Consider the following 25162-nt stretch of genomic DNA (forward strand, 5'->3'; position numbering starts at 1 on the left):
GAGGCGGGCTCTTTTAGCCTCGATTGACCAATTTTAGTGCGCGCACGCCTGGATTGGATTGGTAGGCCCAGTCGGCGACAACACAGAAGGGCGGCGAAGAAGAAGAAAAGAATGAATCAGTCATGCCACCCTGCCTCCTTGGCAGGGAGCTCCCATACAGTGTTCAAAGTGAATGGAGCCAGTAGAGAAGCCGTCAGATCGATACTGTCCGCCAGACCTCAATTCGGCTCAATCTAGACTCTGTTTGGCCCCCGTCCCGTTCCCCGTCTTGTCATTCAATTACTGGGCTGGGCAAATAGAGCCAAAAAATCGGAGCGGGCTGGAATGACCTCCAATCTTCACCTTCTAGCCCTCCATCTCCTCCTGTCCAGCCGGCTCAGTTGAGGAATGGCAACGACGAAATCAGCTGCCCTTCTTCCTGTCAATCGCTCCAGTTGAATACCTTCTTTCATTGCCATTGTGCTATCTACATAATCTTTCCTTCGCTATCTCGCCCATTATATACATACATACCCAGCCCAGCAAACCCACAAGGAACGGAATCCGTGCTCCAACCGATTCGAAACTCCTCGCACGCAGGCCACCTTCCAGTCCGAACAACACAAGACCCACGTGGTGGTGTCATTATTGGAGAGATCAAACTGGAATCGACGCACGGCGTCCCAACTGCCCTCGTCCTCTCTCCCTCTTGAAGTCTGGCCTCGCCTGAGCTATCCGCACCTCTTATAATTGCCTCACATACTACAGCTTGAGGCCTTCGTTGTCATCGCGTGGTGCGCACTGAACTGAAGGAGACGGAAATCACTCCAATCAAAACCCCCAACCCGCGGCTTTCCTTGGCGACCCAAAAAAGGGGAAGCGGGGACCCAGCCCAGCATCAGCCAAAAGCTTTCTGCACGCCCGCAATCCGACGTGCTTGGGTCTTGTAGCGCCACTTGCTTTCTGCGCGCATCAGTGGCACTTGACCCGTCTCGACTTGCGCCGCCCGCAGCGCCCCCTGCCACCACCCCAACCCTCACACCACCCCAAAACCAAGGCCGGTAGCGCTACCGTAATCAAGCGTGGTCGCAAGGTCGCAGCGCGCTCAGCTCTCTTTGGTTACGGACAGGGATCCTCCCTCCTAGAGTCTTAGCTGCAGCTGGCCTGCCTCTCTATTGTTAGAGTGTGAGCCTGTCTTTCTTGTTGCCCGCTGCGACGAGCCCACACACTCCAATTGTACGTAACGCCTGCTTTCTTCTGAGACGGCATAACAGTGGCTTGCTTTGATTGTTTCTGGCATCGTCTTTCTCTCCCTGTCGTGAGCATCCCACCGTCATCTTCCCCAATCCACTTTGGTCGACATCGTTTATTTCTCCTTCGGATGCCTTGACGTCGCTCCTCGATTTTATATGTCAATATCTGGCGTCATTTGTGTATTGCGCGACCAACCGCGCTTGTTTGCGCTGACGGAGAGGACATCTTCCTAATTGCCCGATCAAAGTCCGTGCTCTCTTCCTACATCGCGTTTTCTTCTATAGCGAGAGACGAATCCTTCATTTTTCTTGATTAGCCTACACTGCCCGCCAAGGCTTGCTAACACCGGGTATCGCTCAGGAAAGAATGTCGCTCCCCGAGAGGCCAGGGGGCCGGCGGTCGCACGAGGCGCGAAGTTCATATCGACCATCCCCGTCACGGCGTAACCGCCCTGCCGATGTTGAGACAGGAGGATATTTCCCGGTAACGGGGCAAGGTCATCAACGTGCGCCTTCAACCGCCTCTTACGCCGAGACGGATAATCCTAACGGCACAACAGAGAGATTGCCGTTGTCGCCAAGCACGGAAAGTGGCGGATTTCCTCACGACGAGCACACCATCTCGCGCAAAAGGAGTTTGATCCGCCCAGAGAGGAACCGGATCGGGAAGGACCATCCCAATTACCATTACCGGAAACATGCTGCCAATATGGAGGTGCTGCCATCTTCCACTGGAAACGACCCTATCCTCGAAGACCTAGAAGGCACGACAGATCTGTCGACGGCTCGCTCCCCTGACGATGGGTCGGAGAACTCGCCTCCGCGAAAGTCCCGGAAGGGTGACCCGGAAAAGGTCAGGCGCACGAGGTCCAAACGGCGGCGGGCTTCAGAGGGCGGTAGGATGGCCAGGGACTCGAAGAGGCAGAAACCTAAGGAGGTCCTCAGCCCTCCTAGCCCTTGGAATTTCTACTGCGCCGTGGTCACACTATGGTGCCCCGACTTTATCCTCAGCTGCTGTGGGTGGAAATCCAAAGCCGAGAGGCGAGCGTGGCGAGAGAAGATGGGCCTTATTAGTCTCATCTTGCTCATCATGGGTATTGTGGGCTTCTTGACTTTCGGTTTCACCCAAGTGGTTTGTGGTTCGCCCGTCACTCGTCTCCGCGTCAACGAGGTCGGCAACGGCTACATGATCTTTCACGGTACGGCTTACGATCTGACGAAATCTGGACATCCTCCGGCGGACGGTATCCCTCTACGATTGGACAAGACTTTGCCCAATATCTTATACGATTTGCCCGAGAAACATGGTGGGCAGGATGGCAGTTTTCTTTTCCAGAATGTCAACGGAAAATGCAAGGGCATGATCACTGCGACCAGCAACTCTGATATTCCGCGCAATGCCAATGATCAAGATAACTTGGCTTGGTACTTTCCCTGCAAACCATTCAACCAGGACGGCTCCAGCAAGCCTAACGACACGGTCACTTATTACCCCGGGTATGCGTGCCACACATCTCAAACAGCCCGTGACAAATTTTACCTCGAGCTTCATTCCACCGCAGACGTTTTTTACAACTGGGCCGATATCAAGAACAACTCGCGGAATCTGATGGTCTACTCTGGTAACGTGCTGGATCTCGATCTTCTAAACTGGTTTGATGAGAAGCAGGTGGACATTCCAGATCGCTTCAAGGAACTGAGGGATCGCGGTACCGTTGCCAATCGTCTTGTTCATGGGCGAGACATTACACGGTCATTTCAGACCTCTGGCGACAAGCACCTTGCCGAATGCTTCGAGGAAATCATCAAGGTTGGCACCGTTGATACCGACACAGTTGGTTGCATTGCATCCAAGGTCGTGCTGTACCTGTCACTCGTACTTATTCTGTCTGTTGTCGTCGCAAGATTCGGGTTGGCCATAGTTTTCCAATGGTTTATTAGTCGGAAGTATGCAGCTCCCAAAACGTCACAGTCGGGGAACAAAAAGAAGAGGCAGCAGCAAATTGAGGACTGGACAGATGATATCTACCGGGCCCCGCCGCGGCTGCCTGGTGATCTGAGCAGCAGTGTGGGTGGCTCGGATAGGACCAGCAAGCGTGCCAGTACATTCCTTCCGACCACCTCCCGATTCTCGGCCGCCTATGGTGTTGATCGCAACCCCCGTCGCCCCCAGCCCACTACCATGGCCAGCCAAGCCTCCACCGGGCCGCTGCTGCACCCCAACTCCATGTACAGGCAAGGCAACGACAGCAGGACCAGCTTCCTCAACTCATCCGACCCCTATTCGAGTCAGGGAACCCCGATGGATGGCTTTGGTCCTGCTGGATTCATACACGAGGCTGTTGTTCCGCAACCTCCGGCCGATTATCAGCCCTTCGGATTCCCTCTGATTCACTCGATCTGTCTCGTCACATGTTACTCCGAGGGCGAACTCGGTCTGCGAACCACTCTCGACTCGATCGCCACGACTGATTACCCCAACAGCCACAAAGTAATCCTCGTTATCTGCGATGGTCTCATTAAAGGTCACGGGGAGACCATGACCACGCCTGACATCGCTCTCGGTATGATGAAGGACCATGCAACTGCACCTCAGGACGTCGAGGCATTCTCGTACGTTGCGGTTGCCAGCGGAGCGAAGCGACACAACATGGCTAAGATCTATGCTGGTTTCTACGACTACGGCGCCAAGTCTGCCGTGCCTCTCGAGCGACAACAACGAGTACCGATGATGGTCGTGGTCAAGTGTGGCACACCCGACGAATCCAAAAAGTCCAAGCCCGGAAATCGTGGCAAGCGTGACAGTCAGATCATTCTGATGTCGTTCTTGCAAAAGGTTATGTTTGACGAGCGCATGACGGAACTCGAGTTTGAGATGTTCAATGGTCTCTGGAAGGTGACCGGCATCTCGCCCGACTACTACGAGGCCGTTCTCATGGTCGATGCCGATACGAAAGTGTTCCCTGACAGTCTTACCCACATGCTCTGTGCCCTGGTCCGAGACCCCGATATCATGGGCCTCTGCGGCGAGACCAAGATTGCCAATAAACGCCAGAGCTGGGTCACCGCTATCCAGGTCTTCGAATACTTCATATCCCATCACATGTCCAAGTCGTTCGAGTCCGTCTTTGGCGGTGTCACGTGTTTGCCTGGATGCTTCTGCATGTATCGTATCAAAGCTCCCAAGGGTGCCCAGAACTATTGGGTTCCCATTCTTGCGAACCCCGATGTCGTCGAACACTACTCTGAGAACGTGGTCGACACCCTCCACAAGAAGAATCTGCTGCTTTTGGGCGAGGACCGATACTTGACCACTCTTATGCTCCGGACTTTCCCCAAGCGCAAGCAGGTCTTTGTTCCCCAGGCTGTCTGCAAGACAACTGTCCCCGATACCTTCATGGTCCTTCTGTCCCAGAGACGTCGATGGATCAACTCCACCATCCACAACCTTATGGAGCTTGTTCTTGTCAAGGACCTATGCGGTACCTTCTGCTTCAGCATGCAGTTTGTTATTTTCATCGAGCTGATCGGTACCCTCGTCCTTCCGGCTGCCATCGCCTTCACCTTCTACGTCGGTCAGTAATGCCATGCTATCCCGCCAATGAAACAATATGCTAATATATGTTTTCTTATAGTCATTATTTCTATCGTCCATCAACCGGCGCAAATCATACCTCTTGTCCTGCTGGGTCTCATTCTTGGTCTTCCTGCGATCTTGATTGTGGTCACTGCCCACTCGTGGTCATATGTTGTTTGGATGTTCATCTACCTCCTCTCCCTCCCCGTTTGGAACTTCATCCTACCCACATACGCCTTCTGGAAGTTTGACGACTTCTCGTGGGGTGATACCCGAAAGACGGCTGGAGAAAAGACCAAGAAGGCGGGTATTGAGTACGAAGGTGAATTCGACAGCAGTAAGATTACTATGAAGCGCTGGGCCGAATTCGAGCGCGAGAGGCGCATCAGGGAGAACAACTACTGGGGATCGAAGGACAATGTCGCGGAAAGCTGGCCCAATGCCGACTTGCCGCGAAGACATCCCTATGATGACCAGTACTACTCCGATGCCTAAACAAGTCGAGACTTAATGGGAAGAAGGGGGAGTTGTGATGCGCATATGTGGAATACGAGTGAGGGATTACGATTGTGATACGTATATATATGGGGATGGACGGGCTTTTTCTGTCCAGTTCATACGTGGGCTTTTCTTTTCAGCGGGCGTCGCTCGTTTTCTTAATTGGGTTATTCAGTATAGAAAACCGGCTACTTACGAAGGCATCGAATCGGCGTCAACATTGCAGGCGAGCATAGCTGCTTTACGGTGGCGGTCACGTATATAGCTACTACAGATGGGATGCCAGCCCAGAGACACTTAATAACCAATACTGATATGATACACGGCATCGTTTCTCTCCAGCTCCCTCGGCTCTTGTACGTTATATGTACATGTGTATACACGTAGTTTTTATACCTGTCGGGCTCGACCAGGTGGATGGTTGCACAGATGGCCCCGGTTAGCGGTGCCAGTGCTGAGTGACCTCTCGCACCCGAATCGTCAGATGGGAGAGGTCATGCCCGGCTCGCTGGTCGTCCTGTGGGCACCCGTCTACCCGCCTGCGTGTGTACCGATGCCGTGCTAGGTTGTAGCCGAGCCCGTATCGGTTGTGCTCGTCAAGCGGGGAACACTAGATTTGAGCGTCTCGTCGTGTCACGACGTGCGCTTGTAAGTGGTGACCTCCTCTCTCGTCTGTTGGACAGAGGTATATTGCCGGGAAGTCCTCTTCTGTGGCCAGGGAGACTGTATACAGCCTGGGACACCTGTGTGGGATTTCTCCGGGTCCGTGCGTGGTTGTTCCAAGTCTTGCCGAGTATACATTTTGAGAAGCCGTTTTATCGTGCAACTTTAGGGCGATATCGAAGATTGATGCGTATGTGTGTGTGTGTGTGTGTGTGTGTGTGTGTGTGTTTCTGGTGAAGCTGAACTGGGGGGAATCAGCAGGGCTAACATAATGATAGCCAGCTTCCCTTCATCCGCATGACCTCCCCAAAATTTTACTTTCAGATCGATTATCACCATCAGCATCCTGATCACCCGCATGGGACGTCTGCGAAAGCAGTATACCGGAAAGCTCGCTCGAGTGGCACTGCTGCTGCCGCAGCTTGTCCCTCTTACCTCAATCTTACAGGCACGAGGCACGCTGGCGGCAGATTCGCTCTGCATGTCTGGTAGGTGCCCGCGCCTTTTCAGACCGTGAACTCGCCGTGCGTATCGATATCGAAAGGCGACGGCATGAGTATTTCATCTGCCATTAGGCTGGCACGCATCAATGCAAGGGTGTAAGGGAAGGAGGCAGAAGGACGACAACAGTCCATGCTGGAGCAGGGATTGACCAATATGTATCCCTGGGAGGAATTGGGCATCCCCATCAGCGGCCATTTATCTGAATATTGGCCTTGGGTTGCTATACTGTATTGTACAACAAGACCGGTTTAGGTTGATACCAGTTTTCTGGGTGATCGTCTGGCTTAGCGACGCAGTGACCCGAGGCGCGCAGGGGTACCGAGTGGAACATGAAATCAGGCTAGTAGGCTTCTGAGCAGGCCAGGCTGCTTTGCTTGTAGGCCCAGTAGTAGGCCTATGCATCTCGACGGAAAAGACGGGGGGGGCAACGGTGCTTGGCAGTCACTGTACAGAAGACCGTAAAGCCGAAGGGCAATAGTTGCCCAACTCCTCCAATTCTCTCTCATAAGCGCAATTGCGACACGTTGGAACAACCATTGAGTGACGGATGCTGATATTAATGGCGAACCCCATGGACCCGGCGCGCAGGTTCACCCCGGGCCGCCCCTCGCTTGCTATCGCTATCGCTTGCTACCGTTAGCATCCCAGGCTTTTGGGCGTAACTCAAGGCAATGCGTGGTATACAAGTATGCCGAGAAGGAGCAAGTTTGTTTCTCGACAGGGTTCGGGTTATATAAGTTGTAACCGGTCAAGGAGGGCCACGTCCAACGCCACCGTTCCACATTGCCGGTTGCAGGCTTGCTGCCATGGTCCCGACGTTTACAAGGTTGCGTGGGTGGGTGTGCATGGCGCTGACCACCTCCTCTGAATGGGCGACGCCGGTCAGCTGGCTCTATCAACCGAGACCGCCCGGTAATGAGCTGGCTGGCGGTCACGCTCCCGAAAACCCAGAACAACATTATCCTCTCCGCCAATGGGGAAATATGGAATCCCTTTGCTCGCCAAAGCATGCCCTTTGCGTCCGTTTGTGGACTCTAGTCGGAACGGGCACAAATGCAGATTGTGGTATTGATTGCAAGGATGGTGGCAGCCACAAGGGCATTGTGCCGCGCCGTGCTGTACGTAGTGGTCCATCGTACTTTTTTGTTACTTTCTTCTTCTGTTCCTCTCCCTCTTTTTCTTCCCGCCTTTCCAACGGCTGCTGCTGAAGTGCTAAGCTGGAGTTCGAAAAAATTGACATATCATGCTGTCGGAACCGACTCGTTAAGTATGTAGCGAATAGTGGGAACGGCGGGTTCGACTCGGGGCTTTTGTATGTTACAAGCCAAGGATGCAAGTGCTACGTATAAATCAACTAGTTGACAGGAGTCGTACATGGAATATATTACTTGACAGAATACCTATGCAACGAGAAAGCCAAACAGATGGAAAACGTCGGTAAGATCCCATGGAACGGGGATTAGCAGCGGAGTGGGTTGCCTGGCAGCTACGCGCTTACCAACTGTGACGGGAAATCGAGGTTGCAGTTGGGTCATTGATCCAATGTACGTATGTATCTATGTATGTATCTACATGCCTACATTTGAACATCAATTGACACACTCACTGGCTGACACCTCGGGATGGGTTTTATCTCTGTACATATTCACTACATGTGTGACACCACCAATGGCCACGCCCTGTCATAGAAACCACATCATCTTCATGGGAACAAATATTGCCCTCAAGCGACATTGTTGCGTGTCATCGGCGAGAATTAGGGCCAAGTGCAATCTGATCGAGAAGGGGAGGGGAGGGAGGTTAATCATTGATGCAGTTTGACTCGAATGGAGTAGGTGGTGGTGGTTGTAGGAGGCCCTTACTTGTAGCTGATTGAGTGCTTGAGTGTAGGTATGTATGTACGTAGGTAGGTGGACAGCCCGTAGCCCCCCCTGTAGCCTAGCCCGAACCCAACAATGAACCACCAGATCAGTAGGGTAGACCAGCTACTGGACCAGTCCCATCCGCCAGTTCAGAGTTCACGGTCGCCTGTTCCCCACATGTGTCATGGTTCACATGTGCAGCAGCCTTTTTTTTCTCTCTTCTGTCGCTCTGTCAACTTGTACAGAGGCATATGTCACATAGCACTATGTAATTAATACAATCCATTCCACTCGAGAGAACGTGCGCTTCCAGACGAACCCTTGAAGAAGACATCTTTTTTTCTGGTCTCTTCTTCTCACCCTCCCTCCTTCATTTCCTTGCCTGCCTTCTTTCCACAAACCCGGCCCCTTTAATCGTGCCACCGTCGACGTTGAACTGGGAGAGGGGCATGACTCCAACCTCTCCCATGTAGGTAGGTTGCCTGCTCACTTACCTCAACTAGACCAGCTTAGCCTGCGATGCGTGCTCCACCCACGCTGCCGCCGACGCCCTCCTCCTCTTTACAGGGTGCCATAGTGGACCATGCCCACCCTGCCCCCGTACCAGTCTCCATCTCCAACCAACCCACCACTTCCCACAGTGACGGACATCATGCTCACCTTGGCTCTTATAACTACCACAGCCAACCCTACCATCCCCATACGCCTGCTGACCACCACACTGCTGTCGCTGCCGCTGCCGCTGCCGACGACGACCGTCACGACGACACCCTGCCCGCTCGCGCCCTCCCAACCCACGACGACGGCGGCGCCGACGACGACCACGACATACATATGACAACGCACTATGCTAATTCTCACTGGCCACCATATAACCCCTCCGCCTCGCCATCCGCCGACTCTGGCGACGCCGGCGACGACCATGAAATGGAGGGACTGCTCGGTGCCGCATTGCACGAATACCAACAGACACCATCATTAGCCGACTTTGGAGCCTCGCACCCTTCTCCATCTCACCACCACTCTCCGCCTCCCACCAATCTTACGCTTTTCTCCATGGCGCATACCACCGAAGCTATGGACCTCCAGCTGAACTCGGACCACGACGATTTCGACGATAGCATATCTTTGGGCGATGACGATAACATGGAGGCCGCCAGCGCTGCCCACCACATGGCCCACACCCAGCAGTATACTCTACCGCCAATACTCCCCTCCCAGCCCATCGCCGAGCTCCACCCCGGTTTTGTCGGTGGCCAATTACCTCCAGTAAACCCTCCGCATCTGCCGTGGCCGCCGCAGTTGCCACCGGGCGTTGCGCAGGCCTTGTTTATCGGCGACGACATGACGGAAGAGGAATTCGGTGAACTGCACCCTATACCCATCAGCAACCAAAACCCTTTGTCCCTCGCGCCCGAGAACCTGAACTTCGTCGATTTCCTGCGGATATGGGCCGAGAACGGGCGCGGCAAACTGCCTGACATACGCCGCCTGCGGTCGCAAGTTGCTGATGTCGGCCCGGGCACAACCAGAGTGGAATATAGTCAGTTGCATGGCAACAAATGCGATCTGCAGGGCATCGATTGGGAGGACCTGGGCGTGCCGAGGAGAGTGGCCCGGGAACGTCGCATGATGACCTACCGAAACTACACCAACAAAACCGGCTCCGAGGAGTGGCATGTAAGTAGCGTGGCGGAAGCAGCCCCGAGAATTGGATGTAGCCTGACCAACTTCGCAGCCTACCCTGCCCGATCGTATGCTTAGGCCGACCGATAACTACTACCGCTTTCGAAACATGGGTTTGAGGCGGGATGTTCGTCTACTACATTTCCAGTTGAGAAATATTCTGGGATGCGCATCTCGGACGCGCGCATTCTTCCCGAGCCATGGATTTGTTAAGGAAATAGACCCCATCAGCGGCCGCTCCCAGAAAGCCATGGATTTCGATATAGAGGGCGACATGCAGGTGTCCACCCTGACTGCCACGAACGACATTTTGATGGTGGGCTGTTTCAACGGTGACTATCGTTTCCGCAGTTTGCATTCCGAGAATCTCACATATACCGAGGGAAGGTTGACAGACCATCTGAGTGGCATCACGAATCATGTCGAGGTCTACCCAGGCCGACGGTCCTCGGCGCCTATGGCCGCATTTGCTTCGAACGACCACGGCTTTAGGACGGTCGACTTGACCACCAACAGTATCCTTTCAGAAGCCAAGTACAACTATCCCTTGAACTGTACTGCAATAAGTCCGGACAAGAGGCTCCGGGTAATGGTTGGCGATTGCGTCAACGTTCTGATTGCCGATGCCGAGACAGGCGAGACGCTACAAGATCTAGAGGGCCACCGTGATTTTGGATTTGCCTGCGACTGGTCATCCGATGGGTGGACCGTGGCCACTGGATTCCAAGACAAGAGTGTCAGGATATGGGATGCGCGTATGTGGAGAAGGAACTACAACGGAGCAGCTAGCCCTTTGGCCGTCTTACGTATGGAAATGTCGGGTGCAAGAAGCCTGCGCTTCTCCCCCCTTGGCTCGGGGAAGAGAGTACTTGTCGCAGCAGAAGAAGCGGATATTGTCAATATCATCGACGCCCAAACGTTCGAAACCAAACAGAAGATCGACATATTCGGCGAGATCGGCGGCACCGCTTTTGCCGACGAAGGGCAGAATCTCTTGGCGCTGGTCACAGACCAGGCCCGCGGTGGACTTATGTCCCTGGATAGGTGCGACGCCGGCGCCGAGGACTCGTATAGTTATCTGGCCGAAGAAGAGAACAGGCAGGACTGGTCCCGTCGTGCGCCGAGGAGGCATGAAGTCTTGAGGCCTCTTGGGTCGCACGAGACGGTATCGCAACGCCGCCGGAAGGCTCTCGTATCAGGCAACCTTGACCCCTTTTAAATCACACTTTCAAGCCGACAGGCATTGGGCGACCCCACGGTTAATCCAGGGGTAAGGCGTATAAATGCATATGGCCATATAACTTAGCTAGCGTGGTGTTCATTTTTGTTATTTTGTATCTTCTTGGTCGTCCCATCCTCAGCGTTGCCTATTGGACACCTTCACTGCTACATGACCAGTCGTCCGCTATGCTGCCTTTTCTCCTTGGACTTGAGGTCAGGGAACCAGTGTTAGCAGTAGGCTGGAAATCATCATCTATAACGATCTATATATATGTACAACCTAGTGAGCAATAAGAAACGATGGACAGAGGCAGTCTTCAGATTTCACTATGCTCCAGATAAACTGCCGGGTCATGGGTGAGAAGGGCACGCCTGCCTGCCACCAATACCTTGTCTGGCAGATACACACTGCCATGCGACTATTCGGACCAACGGTATCCATCTCGAGAGCCTGTCCGGGTTTCAAAAAAACAAAAAAACAAAAAAAAAAAAACAGTGGGTGCGCCTTGAGGTTCGCAGCCCTGGAGTCGCGTTTGCAGAGACAAGAAATCACGTTCACAGGCAATGTGGCATGATATCGTTCGTACATGCACATGCAGCGAGGGCACTTGCGTTGAAAAGCCTTTTACTACCTGATCTCCTCCAACCTTGCTTTGCCGCGCTGGGGCATATAAAACGACAGGAGACTACGGAGATCCGGTGAATTATGCCATGGATGTCGCGTTCTAGGACCGCGTGTGGTGCAGCCGCGTGCAGGCTTAAGCAGGTTGAGGGGGAGGCATACGCATGTCACTCGGATCCCTCCCCCCTTCTCTCATTCCTGCATATGCGACGAACCCCGACTTAGAAAGAAACTCGGGGTTTCTGGGTGGGAAAGGGGGCGGGGGTTACACGTGTTGTCATTTGAACCTCCTCTGCCAATCTTGATATCAGGTCGCAACCCGTCGTCGAGCTGCTCCGCATCGTCAAGTCGCCCACGAAGACGGCCGGCTGTACCTACCTAGTTCAACTACAGGGAGTGTGCCCACAATCCCGTCGTCGTCAGCCTCCGCGGGAAGGGAAGCCGGTAGGTCTCTGCGGTTGCGAAGAATTACACCGCCTCTGCGCCGGTGAAACCCGGGCAATCGTAAGTAGGAAGCGTGTGGCTCTTTCGTTCGCTGCACTCGTGCCAATAAGGGGTCGGGGCTGGCAGGCTCGTCGGTTTTGCGATCTCAAGATCGACAAGCGGAAGAGACGGACTCTACACACACAGAGAAGGGATATATATCACGTTGGATGTTTTTCCTTTGCTATCTCATGTGGCGCGTGCCGTTTCTATTGACGTGACGCTATATGATGATTGGATGTCGTAAACACACAATCGCTCGATTCCCACGTTTTATAGGGGGGGGAAAAAAGACTATAATACTCGTTCAGAGAGATCCTGCGAGGAAAAGAGAGACGCAAAAAAATAAGGATATATGAGAAGGGGGGCGATGAAAGGTGAAGGTGTTTGTACGACTATGGCCCGGGGGAAAAGAAAACGAACTACCCCTATTTCCATCTTTGACCTTCTGATGGCGCCAGAATCGCGCAGGGCAGCCAGCAGCTTGAGCGGTTTGGTTCGCTTTCATCATTCCCTCCCGTTGATCTGTAAGAGTAATACCTAGATCAATAAATACAAGTATCGATGTACCTGTCTACTGCCCAGCCCGATTACTTCCACCTGACTTTGCCACCCAAACAGTCAGCTTTTGGTACACCACTCTGCCATCTCATTTCCCGGGGTTTGTTGACGCCAACGAGATGCGACGCGCAACCAGCGGGTTGATTGGCTCTTCCTCTTAAGTGCATACGAGAGCACACATATATTTAGATTATATTATTCCTCCACCAGAGAAGGAAACAGACTACCAACCCGAACCTGTCTGCATGCTGCATGCACTACTACGTCACCAGCGTCAGCGTGCAATTTCCCCGGCAGCAGCTAAGGAGCGAGTGGTGAGTAAGGATTGACATGAGCCAACGCGAAAAAAAAAAAAAAAAAAAAAAAAAAAAAAAAAGACGCCTGACACACCAGGAGCAGCAGAGCAGCAGAGCAAAACGCTAGAATGCGCGGCGAACCACCCCGAAACCAGAAGCCGGAGCAGCAGTAGGTCGGAGGGGTCAGCAGCAGGCGGCGGGTAAGATATCCCTTTCGTTCCCCATTCATTGTTACTACTAGCTTACGGTAGCACGCTGCTAGTATGGGGTTTCTCATACCGATCTGCAGATGAACCTAAATAAGTTGCATACCACTACTCTAGTCGCCTGCTTGCTTAGCTTGCAGATAATACCTAGTGCAAGTGAGATTGGCTTGCAGCATTTATCAGGGAATCTTCACAAACATGGGAAAACATCACGACAAGGCAGACAGCAAAGATTGTATGGCAAAAGAAAATCGGATCAAACAGTGCTTCTCATCAATAGGCACTTGTAAATTACAACATTATGAATGGGACCCTTATTTGTCGCGTAGCCGGGGATTTTCAGGCACGTAATGTTGCGTCTTTCCAAGTGATTCCGCTCCCCTTCCTCCCTTCCCGCTCATTGATATATACCGTGTCAAAAATCCACATAGGAAAAAGAAGCAGCTATCGGCAACGCCGGACGCAGCCTGTCAAGATCACACTTTCTCGGCCAAGACGCGACAGCCGTCGATAGCGAGTAGGGGGGGATAGAGGCACCACAGACGGCATAGCGAGTCAGCAAATCCAACTGACCGAGGAAGAGGAAGGCGTATTGCGCATAACATGTAGATAATCTGTTTCAAGAGCGAATAAATTATGTACAGGATATGGTGGAATCAGATGTTTTGATGATGATGCTAGCGGGTGCGAGCACGTTTGCTAGATGCTTAGAGAGCCAGGTTGATGACAGTCTTGAGGATGTCCTTGCAGCCCCAGCTCTTCTCGCAGGCGCACTCGGTCTGGTCGCTCTTCCACAGGTCGTCCTCGAGGGAGAAGAGGACGATGTCGTTGGGGCACTCCTTGAGGATACCGGTGACGGCAGTCTCCTGCTCGACCTTACCGGGGCAGGCGGCGCCCATGCACTTACCCTGGCTGGGCCAGCCGGTCTCGTAGCACTTTCCGGGCTTGCCGCAGATGCCGCTGAGGATCTCCATCTGGTTCTTGACGAAGAGACCGGCCTGAGAAGCGCTGGTCTGGGCGTTGAAGAAGGGGTGGATGTTGGCGGCGGGGTACTCGATGAGGCCGCAGAGAGTCTCAGCGACACCGTCCATCTGCCAGGCACCGAGGGTGTCGGCAGTGGTGTAGCCACCAGTGTAGCCGGAGAAGGTCTCCTTGCAGGTGTTGATGAGACCAGCGATCTCACCGGGGGTGCAGTAGCCGTTGAGCATGGCCTCGTTACCGATAGAGATGATGTCAACAAGGTCGTACTTGCCCCAGTTCTTGATGGCGTTGATCTGCTCGGAGACGGCAGGGTTGTTGGCAGAGCAGTGGGGAGCATCGATGAAGACACCGAGGATCATCTTGCAGCCGTAGGCCTCGCAGGCGGCACCGACGTTGGGGAGGGTGTCGCAGTCGGTGGAGTAGGTGCGGAGGGTGGAGATGCCGGCCTTGGTGAGGGCCTCGACATCCTTCATGACATCGCTCTTGGTCTTGCAGTTGCCGTCCTGGGCGTAGGGGGTGTAGGTCATGGCCCAGGGAGCCTTGCCGTTACCCTTGGGGGGGCTGGGGGCCTTGCTGGGCTTGGGCTTGGGCTTGTCGGCCGAGGAAGCGGGGACCTGGGGGACCTGAGAGTAGACGGGGTTGGCAGGGGCCGACGGGGCAGGGGCCGACGGGGCCGGGGCCGGGGCAGACGGGCGAGGGGTGACGGGAGCCGCGGGGACAACCGAGGTGAGAACGGCCGAGGTGGGCTTGGTGTTCTCGTAAGGGCAGTAGACGACATCGTTGGTCTTGGTGATGGTGGTCTGGACCTCGGGGCGAGTGTAGGTACCCGGCAGGTACGAGGTGATGGAGGGCACAGCAATGGTGCTGTCCTCGGTGACGACCGTGGTGTGCTTGCCGACGGTGTAGGTACCAGCGGCCGGGCAGAAGGTGGTGGTCACGTCAATGGTGCTGGTGGTGACACCCTCGCTGGTCTTGACGGTGGCGTAGGGCACGGTGATGGTGGTGGTGCCGGTCACAGTGGTGGTGACACCGCCGAGGGTGTGGGTACCCTTGGGGACCGAGGTCATCGAGGCACCGCAGACGGTGGTGGTCTTGTCGACGGTGATGGTGGTGGCCGGGAAGGTGTAGACACCGGGGGTAGGGCACAGCTGGGGAGCCGGCGTGGGGACGACGGCCTTCTCGGTCGTCGTCGGCTTCGGGGCAGCCGAGGAAGTCGTGGCGGCCTGGGGAGCGATGGGCTTGCTGGTGGCCGGGGGAGCAGGAGGGTTGTAGACTGGGGAGCCGTGTTAGTTGGTGTCCTATTTCCACGTATAGGACTTGCATGCCGGGGACTTACGGGTAGCCTCTCCGTACCAGGTGCTGTAGATGGTGGTGCACTCGGGGACACAGGTGCCGTTGGTGTCCTTCTTGTCGAAGCCGTGGAAGGCCTCGTGAGCGTGGCGGCGGTGAGCGCTGGCGTTGGCAGCACCGGCCAGGGCCGCGGTGGCGGCGACGGCGAAAGTTCCCTTCATTATTCCTTCGTTGATCGAAAGCTATTAGATATAAGCAGCTGTTTACGATTTTTCGTGTATATATTCGTGACTGAACGAGTGCCCGCTGAAAGAGTGAAGCGGTTGTTGAAATTAGGTATAAGGACGAAAGTTGGCGAATGCTATCACGAGGATTGCATTAACATCAAGGGTCGTTCCGTGAGGGAGGGAAGAGGGAGGAAAAAGAAGGTAGATCGAGGGCAGATCGCGGTACATATATTATCAGGGCGAGCCCACGGCGCAGGCCTTCACGGGGGTAGTGGGAGCGAGCGTCTCCATGGAGCAAGAGATGAGCGCGCGGGTGGGCAGCCCATACAGAATGGACACCCCAATTTGGTTGACATGGTTGTTGTTTTTGGTACCTTCGACCTTGACCTTTCCTAGCAGGGTCCCATCTTCCATCACCGCTGGTCGCGCCGGGATCCTCACGACCCTTGCCCGCGATGGAACCCCCAAGCCATTTAGCTGGCCGAATGCCTGTCCTGTCCCCTGTCGTATTCCCAGAATATTCCCTCCGTCTTCTGCGACGGCTTCCCTCAACCCGGCAGCCCATGAGCGAGCCCACGAGAAATGGCGCAATGACAGGTTTGTAGCAGTCGCGCACAGTGAGACAGGCGGATCAGAGCCCCGGCATCTGTCGTGCGTTTTTTTTTTCTTTTGCGTTGTTGTCTGGGCCTTGAACCGAGTCGAACATGTGCATACTGCTTGCTTACCCAACTTTCCACTTTCCCTGTGGTCCACCCGCGTGCTGTGGATAGATGCTGCTGGCCTGCATATTTACTCGTTGTACCTGCATAAGTCTCTCGGCAACTCCAATGCGGCCAATCAACCATGCTATTTATGTGGTCAAAATGCAGGGGGGGTCCTGGGAGACCCTCGCATTGGCGACCCTTTAGGGGGAGGCTTCAACCGTCGAGAGTCACCCATGACGGCTAAGGCAAATTGGATATTTACCCAAATAGTACTGTGACAAGTAAAGAGGACGAATGAAATAGGGCGCAATCAGAGAGGCCGCATTAAGGAGGAGGGAAGGGTAAGAGACCGTCCGACTGTAGTGCATCCTGTCAAGCCCGTTCAATGTAACTTCAATGTTGTGCCTTATGCCTGCTGTTCGGCGCCACTGCTAGCGCCATACGGAAATTACTTAAGCGACCCTGGGAAATTGCAACCTCGCGCCAGCAGCTCCTCAACCCTGCAAGATCAACCCATTGGCTCTGCACTGGTAAGTCGACCCTCCCGCCTCCCACGGCACCAAGCTGGGCTCCTGTACTACTATGCATGTATCGAATGGCAGGCATGGGCGGGCGGGCAGCTCAGTGCTTTCATTTCGTCGTCGAGGTTATCGGCAACCTTCATTTGTTTGATGCCTGTGCGTAGATGTAGTACGCTCTCCGGTTGACTCTTGCTACGATCTGCCCGATCATGGTCACAGTAGCCCTATCGATATGGTCGGGGTGAATGTGGTTTTCAGCGACGGCGACACAATCGCCGGGCCGCTCGCTGGAAGGATGCAAGAAGAAACACGACTGCCACGGCCGATCCCTTTCCATTTTCGGTCGCCTGCGGCCGCATAACGCATCAATATCTACATGACTGCTGTCCGGACTGTGCCCAGCTGTCTCCTGTCCAGCTGTCCAGCTGCCAGGCTGCCCAGCTCGGCGAGTCGGGTACGTCAAGGGGTGCACAGACGGACATGTCAACATGTGTTGTATTATTTCTCCTTCCTTTTCTTTCTTTGTTCTGCCCATCCCCCAATTCCTCCGGGGAGGAGTCAGCTTTTCGCCATTCGCCATGGACGAGTCGGTCAGCCAGTCCGATCGTTCGAGAAGACCTGTGTTTACGAACCTGCCCGTTGCGGCGCCCAAGCATCTCTCTGTCGGGCTAACCTTATCTGTCTACCTCCCATTTCCCCCTTTTAAGCTCGCTAGCTCCACGCGAGGCGCTGCGCCTTACCGCCTTGCCTGTTTCCTATTCCCACGCTTGGCATGCTCCGCGACCCCCCCGGCCGCCAGCACCACCCCGGTCCTCGTATATAAATTGCCTGCTGGAGAAGGGATCATTCGAACCGTGGGCCGCCCGGGTCCTCCAAGCCTCCTTCCCCACACGGCCTAAATGAGGCAGCTATCTTCAACGCTCATCAGCCAGATCACACCTGGATCTAGCCTCGCCCTCGTTCGACGTCCTGGTTCCCGATATTCAAGCTTTCGATAGCTGGTGGGTTCGGTTGTCAAATCAAGTGATTCCAACCGCTGATCCAGCACCTGCCCTCTGTTCGCCCGACTTCTATTCTTATTGCCGGCCAGTACCGGCATCTGCGATCCCAAGAGACAGCTCAGTAGGTTAGGGGGGGTTAGGCCTGATTGTTCAATGGACCCGTCGCCTATCACTCTGGCCAGACCAATAGATCGCCATTTAAAGGTAACTAAATATCTGTGATACCGATCGAGTTGCCTTACCTTCCTGGTGCAACGATTCCGCCCATATTTCGAAGTGCGGATGCCCCGAGGGTACTGTATCTGACAATTGCTTCAAGCATTGGACAAGGACATCTGCTGCACAACACTCAGCTGGCGAGAGCTTCCGGACAGCACCAGCTGGGTAATCGGTAACTGCCCGGCATTGAATTACCGTGCTGTCGCACCGCCTGGGTCCGTCTTATGTGGATTATTTCTCCAGCTGGGTTTGTTGTCACCAAGGAAGGCTCTCCAGAAAAAAATAGCCACCATACTATTGGGGACATTTCATGGTCACAGAGCCACGCATGGCCCATGAGTCGACAGCATGGGCCAAAGTCTGCGATAAGATCATGCCCCGTTCGCGGAACTCCCATGACTGGCAGCGGTGCCCGGGCTGAATCGCGACTTGGGCGCAGACCGTTGAGGTAGGATAGGACTTGATTAAGATGCGTGTATGGTGATAGCTGACGGATACGAATAGATTTCCTCCCAACCCTTTCAGACTTTCCTTCCCAGATGAAATGCCCAATTTGACCGTGTCCTTAATGTATATCCTCGGTTTCGCTAGCTGCGGAAACACCCCCTTTTAAACCCTTAAACCCTATCGCGACGTCGAAGAGGGGTCGAAACTCGATCCCAACTTTACTGCAACATGGCAGTGCTGACCAGAACCGAAGCAATGACCAGCCCAATCTAGTAAAGTGTCAGCTATATGTATGTAATGGCATCTCATCACACAAGAAAACTTACCGAAGCACCCATCGCCCCAACCCCGGAAATCGGTGGCGCCTTGCCACCAGAACCAGCGGTACCATTGGGCATCACCCCGCCCGTACCCATTGGCATGCCTCCCATCGAGGCGGAATGCATGGTGGTCATAGTGCTCATCTTTGTCATGCTGCTGGCTCTGGTGGTCTGCGACGAGTCCATCGGCATCGAAGACGGGGTCGTCGTCTTGGTCATGGGCTCTTCGTAGGGCATCGAGGCAGTCATACCCGTGGTCATGGAGGCAGAGCTAGCCCCCATGCCCGTCTCGGACGAAGGCGTGTTGGTAGTGATGGGCAGGGAGTGCATGAGCGAAGAAGCCGCGTCGATCGTCGGTGCAGCCCCGGAAGAAGGCGCAGCGTCGGCGGGCATGGTAGACCCGCCCGCAGCGGCGGCGGTAGAAGACATGGGCATCTGGCCATCTTCCATCTGGGCCAGCGCGGCGCCGGCCAATGCAAGAAGCGCGTATCGTCGAAGAGCCATCTTTGATCTTTTAGAAATGTATTTCTTGATAATGCAACGTGGATTGTAGTAGATCTACAGAGGCGAGGTTGAGAGCCAGGTCAGGGGTGCCGAGGGAAGGACCTAAGAATATCCCCAGAGACAAAGGAAGCCTGCCGTGCCTTTGACGACGAAGGCGGAGACCTATCTTCTTGAACCTCAGTTGAAGAGGCAACAAGTTGACAAGGCATTCCTCCTGGTCAACAAGGGAAGCTTTATTACAGCCATACCTGCATGCGGACATGTCTTACCTACGGATTTGCCGCCTCGTCACAGCCACTTGCATCTCAGTCGATGCTCTAGATACATGGGCGGATTTCCGCAATCGAGATCATCTATTGATACCTTTGTCTCAATGATACAGGTCCGCGAGGGGTTTTAACCCGTTGAGGTAGAAATCGATCGATTACGTTGATGATGAATTCGACTCTCTCTGTAAGTGGAACCAGCCAATCAGAAACCGGTGGGTCCTTTGCAAGCACGTGACACCCTTGGTTCAATTGCCCGAGAAATCTTCTATTTGCATTGGAATGCATCGCAACCAGCGCTGTGTATGTGTTTACAACACGCACCCGCAAATCTAAAAGTAATCATGTTACAGGCATCGGGCCGGTCCTACGTATGCTGGCAATGTACCTCCCGAAGGCTGGCTTCCAATGCCGCGTCCCCGAGGCTAGACTTGGCAAGGAAGTCGTGTCAGGCCTCTTGGGGCCAGCCATTGACTACTTATAGGGTAAGTGAGAGAGCTTAATGAACGTCTTCCATCCGTGCATAAAAGCTGACATTCTCTACCAGGGACTTGCCACGGTACAGCACCACCAGGTTCAGGACGTCGCAGGCAGCCCTAAGATTTCCGCCTACCGGGCGAAGAAAACAAAGGGCCAGATCCCAATTCGGCAACGTCTGCGGGAATGGGAGAGCAACAACCCCGATGAGGCACACTCGATGCTGGCGGATCATGCCCATCTGGGTGAGCTGTCCAACAGCTTCACGCGCCCGCAGAATGTGACCATGGCGCAGTTCGATGCCAATTCTCCCTTGTTCCAGGGGGACGAGCTTTCGGAGCTCAGATCTGACGATACAATGCTGACACCTGGCGACATGGTTGAATTGAGGTATGTCCGGCTCTTGATGCTATGTGCATTGAACTTGTCGTAGTCACTGATGCGCCATACAGCTCAGATGGATCTCGAAGACCAATGCTCGCCGTGTGTCTCGGCCGCGTAGGTGGTTACGAGCATTACTATACTAGCAGTGGCAAATGGTTTTCAGGGATCGGCGTCAACCCTTTGTTCGTTGTCCCCAAGTTTGCGACGCCCAGCGAGCTCGAACCCATCATTGCAGAGCTTCCTTCGGGAGATATCCCCATGGAGACGCTCAATGCCCTACAGGATCTAGGCCATGGTCCGTCCCGAACTGCCGGCGCCCCACTTCTTCGCAAGATGCTCGACTTCACGCAACATGCCGAGACCATCTACCAGGAGAATGCTGGGACTTTGGACTCTTCCAGCAGCTTCATCGGAGATCCGGTGAGGCATCGTTACCTCGATCTACACGAGATTGCCGAGCTTCTTCTACCTTCTACTTCGAAACAGGACGGCAAGTTCAGCTCGACCGCGCTATACGCAGTGCATAGGGCAATTTTACAGGATGAGATGTTCTTCCGGCCACTAAAACAGACCGGCCACCGGCGGTCTTATCTGTTCGAAGTGAGCCCGCTGTCCGAGGTGCGCATCGTACAGCGAGTCGAGATCATGGTGCGAGACTACATGGAGACGACGCCCGAGAGACGTACGGGGAAAACACGCAAAGGCGAGTCTTCCACCCTGCTGGATTTTGTCAAGACGGCCCGCCGAGCCATCGACCAGAGCCGCGCACATCGCCAGACCTCTGCTCATGGGTTGATTGGGCCATCCAAGAAGCCTACACAAATTCGACCCGAGTGGACGGCTACCGATATTGAGGTAATGCAGTTCATAGAGCTGTGGGCTAGCTACCAGAAATTTCCGATGTACTCGCGTTTGCAATGCTTGGGGTCGGCTATTATTCGTGCCGTTGAGAGGTATGATGACGAAGGTTTCAGCACTACCACGGGGTGGACCTTCCTCCAAGAGGTTGGATGGATCCCTCCTTGGGAGATCCAGTCTCGATATGGCATCCGTTTCCCCGGTGTCGAGGTGCAGCGCGGTGGTGGCTTCACCCGCCCTGTGTTGACTCCACCGGAGATGAACACGGACGGGGATGTCTTTGAGGGCCGTCGCAAGCACTGGGACCAGGTGACTACATACTGCATTGATGCCGAGTCCACCACAGAGATCGACGATGGAGTTTCTGTTGAACCAACGTCGGATCCTGATCAATTCTGGATCCATGTGCATGTGGCAGATCCTGCATCTGCCATCAAGGTCGACTCGCGGATGGCTAAGTACGCGGAGCTCATCCCCGAGACTGTCTACCTCCAGGGCCATTACTCTCGCATGTTGCCCGGCTCTTGTGCCGACGAGCTTTCCCTCCGTGAGAACAGGCGTTGCCTTACGATAAGCGCCCTTGTCAGCACCCGAGGAGACCTGCTCGGCCGCAAGATCACGCCCGGCAGACTCGGTAAGGTTGTCTACATCACACCTGAAGCCGTCAACATTGCACTTGGCGAAAAGAGGGGGGACCCTGAATGGAGCTCCGAAAGACTTGCAGTTGGGATTAAACCACATCAGCCGATCCCTACAAGAACCATGATGAAGCCTGGTCAGCTTAGTGCCGGGCAGAAGGGCGACCTGGCTCTCTTGTCTAAACTTGGCAAAGCAATTCAGAAGCAGCGCCTTGAGAGGGGTGCCACCCCAATCTATCAGCCTCGCGCCGAGCCTTCCGTCTTCCTTCTGAACACCAAACAGATTGCCATGGAGAACGGCTTTATAAGTGTGGCGGGAGACCCTTCAATTTCCGTGGGGTACTCTGAGAACCAAGGTACCGATCTTGTCGAGAACTCGATGCGCTTGGCAGGTGAAGTAGCTGCACAGTGGTGTAATGAGCGAGGTGTGCCGGCTCTCTATCGTTCGCAGCCGCACGCCACACAAAACGCCTCGCTCATCCAACAGTATACGAGCGAGATCTTCTACCCCCTTCTAAAAGCCGGCGTCCGGCCCCAAGACAACCAATGGAGACATCTTCGTGCGCTTCTAGGTGGTGACGAAATCAGTACCACCCCGGGCCCCCATTTTACTATGGGTGTCGACATGTACACCAAGGCTACGTCGCCTCTCCGTCGCTACTCCGATCTCATTGTCCACTGGCAGATTGAGGCCGCGATCCTCGAGGAGATGACGCGTGGCAAGAGCCTGGTGGGCAACACGGACGACTCTTTTCTTCCCTTCGACCGCAATAAGCTGGATCGTATGCTGTCCATGCTACGGGTTCGCGAGAAGCAGATCCGGGCCCTCAACAACGGCCAGGGGGCGGAGCAATGGGTCCTGCAGGCCCTCGTGCGCGCCTGGAAGTTCAACGAGGCGCCGCTGCCGGGGACGTTCGAGTTCACCGTGGCCCACGTCGCCGGGCGCCGCAGCATTGTTGGCCGCCTCGACTGGTTCAACCGCGCGGCCATGCTGCGGCCCGACGCTATGAACGACGTGGCCAAGATGGCCGACGTCCGGGTGGGCGACGTGTTCAAGGTCAAGCTCTTGGACGTCAATGTCCCCGCCAACCAGGTCCTGGTCGAGGCTATCGTGCTACTCGACAGATCCGGGGGCAAAGACACTGCCGTTGCTGCTGCTCTTGGGGGGCAGCAGGTAGCAGCAGCAGACTCTCTTCAGGCCGATGCTTTGACTTTGACTGCCTAGGGTACGGGGAAAGAACATTTCAATGTGGACCCCCCGGCCTACCCATCTATCGCATATAATCTCCTCTCCACGGTGTATGCTTTGTATTGATGGTACTGCTGTATATAGCATAGGCATGCGAGGAAGACAAGAGCCTGCAAGAAAGCAGTAACATGTACTAGCACTAGTGTGTGACTACGAAACTGTATTATGGTATAAGTCGTTTTATGGACATAGTAGATAGATACCTGGATTTGTAAGTATATAATCAAGTCGAGTGTACGATGTCAGTCAGTAGCCATATCACTATACAGGGCTATATACAGGAAACATGTTTATATAGAATCGAGCTCATTAGCCTAGGGCATTTTAAGTGGCAATAAATCGAGTTGCGTACTGTCGGACCATCTTGAGCTGGCTGGGCGTGATTTTTTGACTTGTTGCAAGCTATTTTGAACACTGTCGAGTCGTGTGTCACGGTGGATTACGTGAGAAAAGGCATCTGTCCACGAACGCCGACACAACCCCAGACTTCCCCGACGTACTCCGTAATCTGGACTTTCTCCACTTGCACCCATCACTTGACCGACCCCCTGGCCACGTTTGCCACCAGCGAAGAAGAACCCTGACAATCATTCTTCCAGCCTGACCTGACCTACAGGGCAAACACGCAAACAACATCTGCTCTTAGTCATGGCACGGAACTAAGGAAGCGTCCGTACGTACTGTACGACCGACTTACCGAGGCATTGACTAGTCACCAGGTATCGTCAGATAAAAAGCACGAGTTTTGGTAAATGATGTGACTTGACAACACCGGATATTTCCGGTGCGATCTTCATCAATTGTCTCTATTTGTACTGATGTAACTTGCATAAAACTGGAAGTGAGGCCAACATGACAAACTGTAAATACATGCATACACTGTCGGGCGTCTTAGGGACAGGGTGACATGACCATGGCCAGATCCACCCAGGAACGACGAGATCTGGCGCCCTCGCGGCTCCGATGTGATGCCTATATTGCTTTTCTCAAGGATTGGGACTTTGGAACGCGGGTTGGCTTCGCGTCAACCAAGCCGGCAAAAACCCCAGAATTCTCCTCGGCTAGGTCAAAGGAGTAAGTAGCCGAGGTTGGCCCTCCCCAATTCCAGCACATCTTTTGGCATCGTCGTTCTGCTAGGCAAGTGGTTTTGTGGCTGCCAGCGGTCGACTGATGCCGCAATATGGGCATTCTCCGTGAGACATACCGAAAATCGCTTTTCTTTTGCCGTGTCTTGTGGTTCCTTTGATATCGTTCCCAGAAAAAAAAATCATGCCGTAAAGAACGCCATTGATTGTCCCCGGATAAGTAATCCCGTGTATACCGTTAACCATTCCGTCCCGTCCCTCCCTTTCCCGTTCCTTCCAACCGAAATGTTACCATCCGTTAGAATTCCTCATAATGAAAACTGTCAAAAAAGAACAATAACGGACCTATCCCCCAACGCCAGTGGCAATGCGTGTTGAAATCAAAGTGTTCATCATGGTGGTTGCTGCCATCCGATCGGGGGCAGACTACCAAACGTACGTCAATATAGACCCACGGCCCTTACAGGATCCTTGGATCTGGCCTGCTGCCTGTTCCAAAGCTAGCAGAACAAGTGAAGTTGCCAAGTAGATTGGCCCGTTGGTATGGGGAGTGGCTGCTCGAGGCTTGTTCGCAGCATCA

At 54.2% G+C, this 25162-nt stretch overlaps 6 protein-coding genes across 6 annotated transcripts; 3 read left to right on the plus strand and 3 right to left on the minus strand.

Annotated features, from left to right (window-relative positions):
• Positions 1–1599: 1599 nt before the first annotated feature.
• On the plus strand, positions 1600–5304 carry PG985_006969 (Chitin synthase 4; the record flags this gene model as incomplete). The annotated part of the gene is made up of 2 exons (XM_066826738.1): positions 1600–4807; positions 4868–5304. 2 exons carry the CDS (start codon positions 1600–1602, stop codon positions 5302–5304), a joined length of 3645 nt encoding a protein of 1214 aa, XP_066686345.1.
• Positions 5305–9020: 3716 nt separating this feature from the next.
• Positions 9021–11241, plus strand: PG985_006970 (uncharacterized protein; the record flags this gene model as incomplete). Its single annotated transcript, XM_066826739.1, has 2 exons — positions 9021–10016; positions 10075–11241. Coding segments are annotated over 2 exons (2163 nt in total), but the record flags the coding sequence as incomplete, so codon positions are not given.
• A 2877-nt stretch (positions 11242–14118) lies between these two features.
• Positions 14119–15903, minus strand: PG985_006971 (beta-glucosidase btgE; the record flags this gene model as incomplete). The annotated part of the gene is made up of 2 exons (XM_066826740.1): positions 14119–15665; positions 15729–15903. 2 exons carry the CDS (start codon positions 15901–15903, stop codon positions 14119–14121), a joined length of 1722 nt encoding a protein of 573 aa, XP_066686347.1.
• Positions 15904–16143: 240 nt separating this feature from the next.
• Positions 16144–16323, minus strand: PG985_006972 (uncharacterized protein; the record flags this gene model as incomplete). Its single annotated transcript, XM_066826741.1, has 1 exon — positions 16144–16323. The coding sequence occupies one exon, from the start codon at positions 16321–16323 to the stop codon at positions 16144–16146; it is 180 nt and encodes a 59-aa protein (XP_066686348.1).
• A 2696-nt stretch (positions 16324–19019) lies between these two features.
• PG985_006973 (uncharacterized protein) lies at positions 19020–19625 on the minus strand (the record flags this gene model as incomplete). The annotated part of the gene is made up of 2 exons (XM_066826742.1): positions 19020–19070; positions 19128–19625. 2 exons carry the CDS (start codon positions 19623–19625, stop codon positions 19020–19022), a joined length of 549 nt encoding a protein of 182 aa, XP_066686349.1.
• Positions 19626–20393: 768 nt separating this feature from the next.
• PG985_006974 (uncharacterized protein) lies at positions 20394–23473 on the plus strand (the record flags this gene model as incomplete). Its single annotated transcript, XM_066826743.1, has 2 exons — positions 20394–20758; positions 20821–23473. The coding sequence occupies 2 exons, from the start codon at positions 20394–20396 to the stop codon at positions 23471–23473; spliced, it is 3018 nt and encodes a 1005-aa protein (XP_066686350.1).
• Positions 23474–25162: the final 1689 nt, after the last annotated feature.

The sequence above is a fragment of the Apiospora marii genome (assembly GCF_038362585.1).
Source record: "Apiospora marii strain CBS 49790 chromosome Unknown utg000004l_segment0_segment0, whole genome shotgun sequence".
In the NCBI taxonomy this organism is placed as follows: domain Eukaryota; kingdom Fungi; phylum Ascomycota; class Sordariomycetes; order Amphisphaeriales; family Apiosporaceae; genus Apiospora; species Apiospora marii.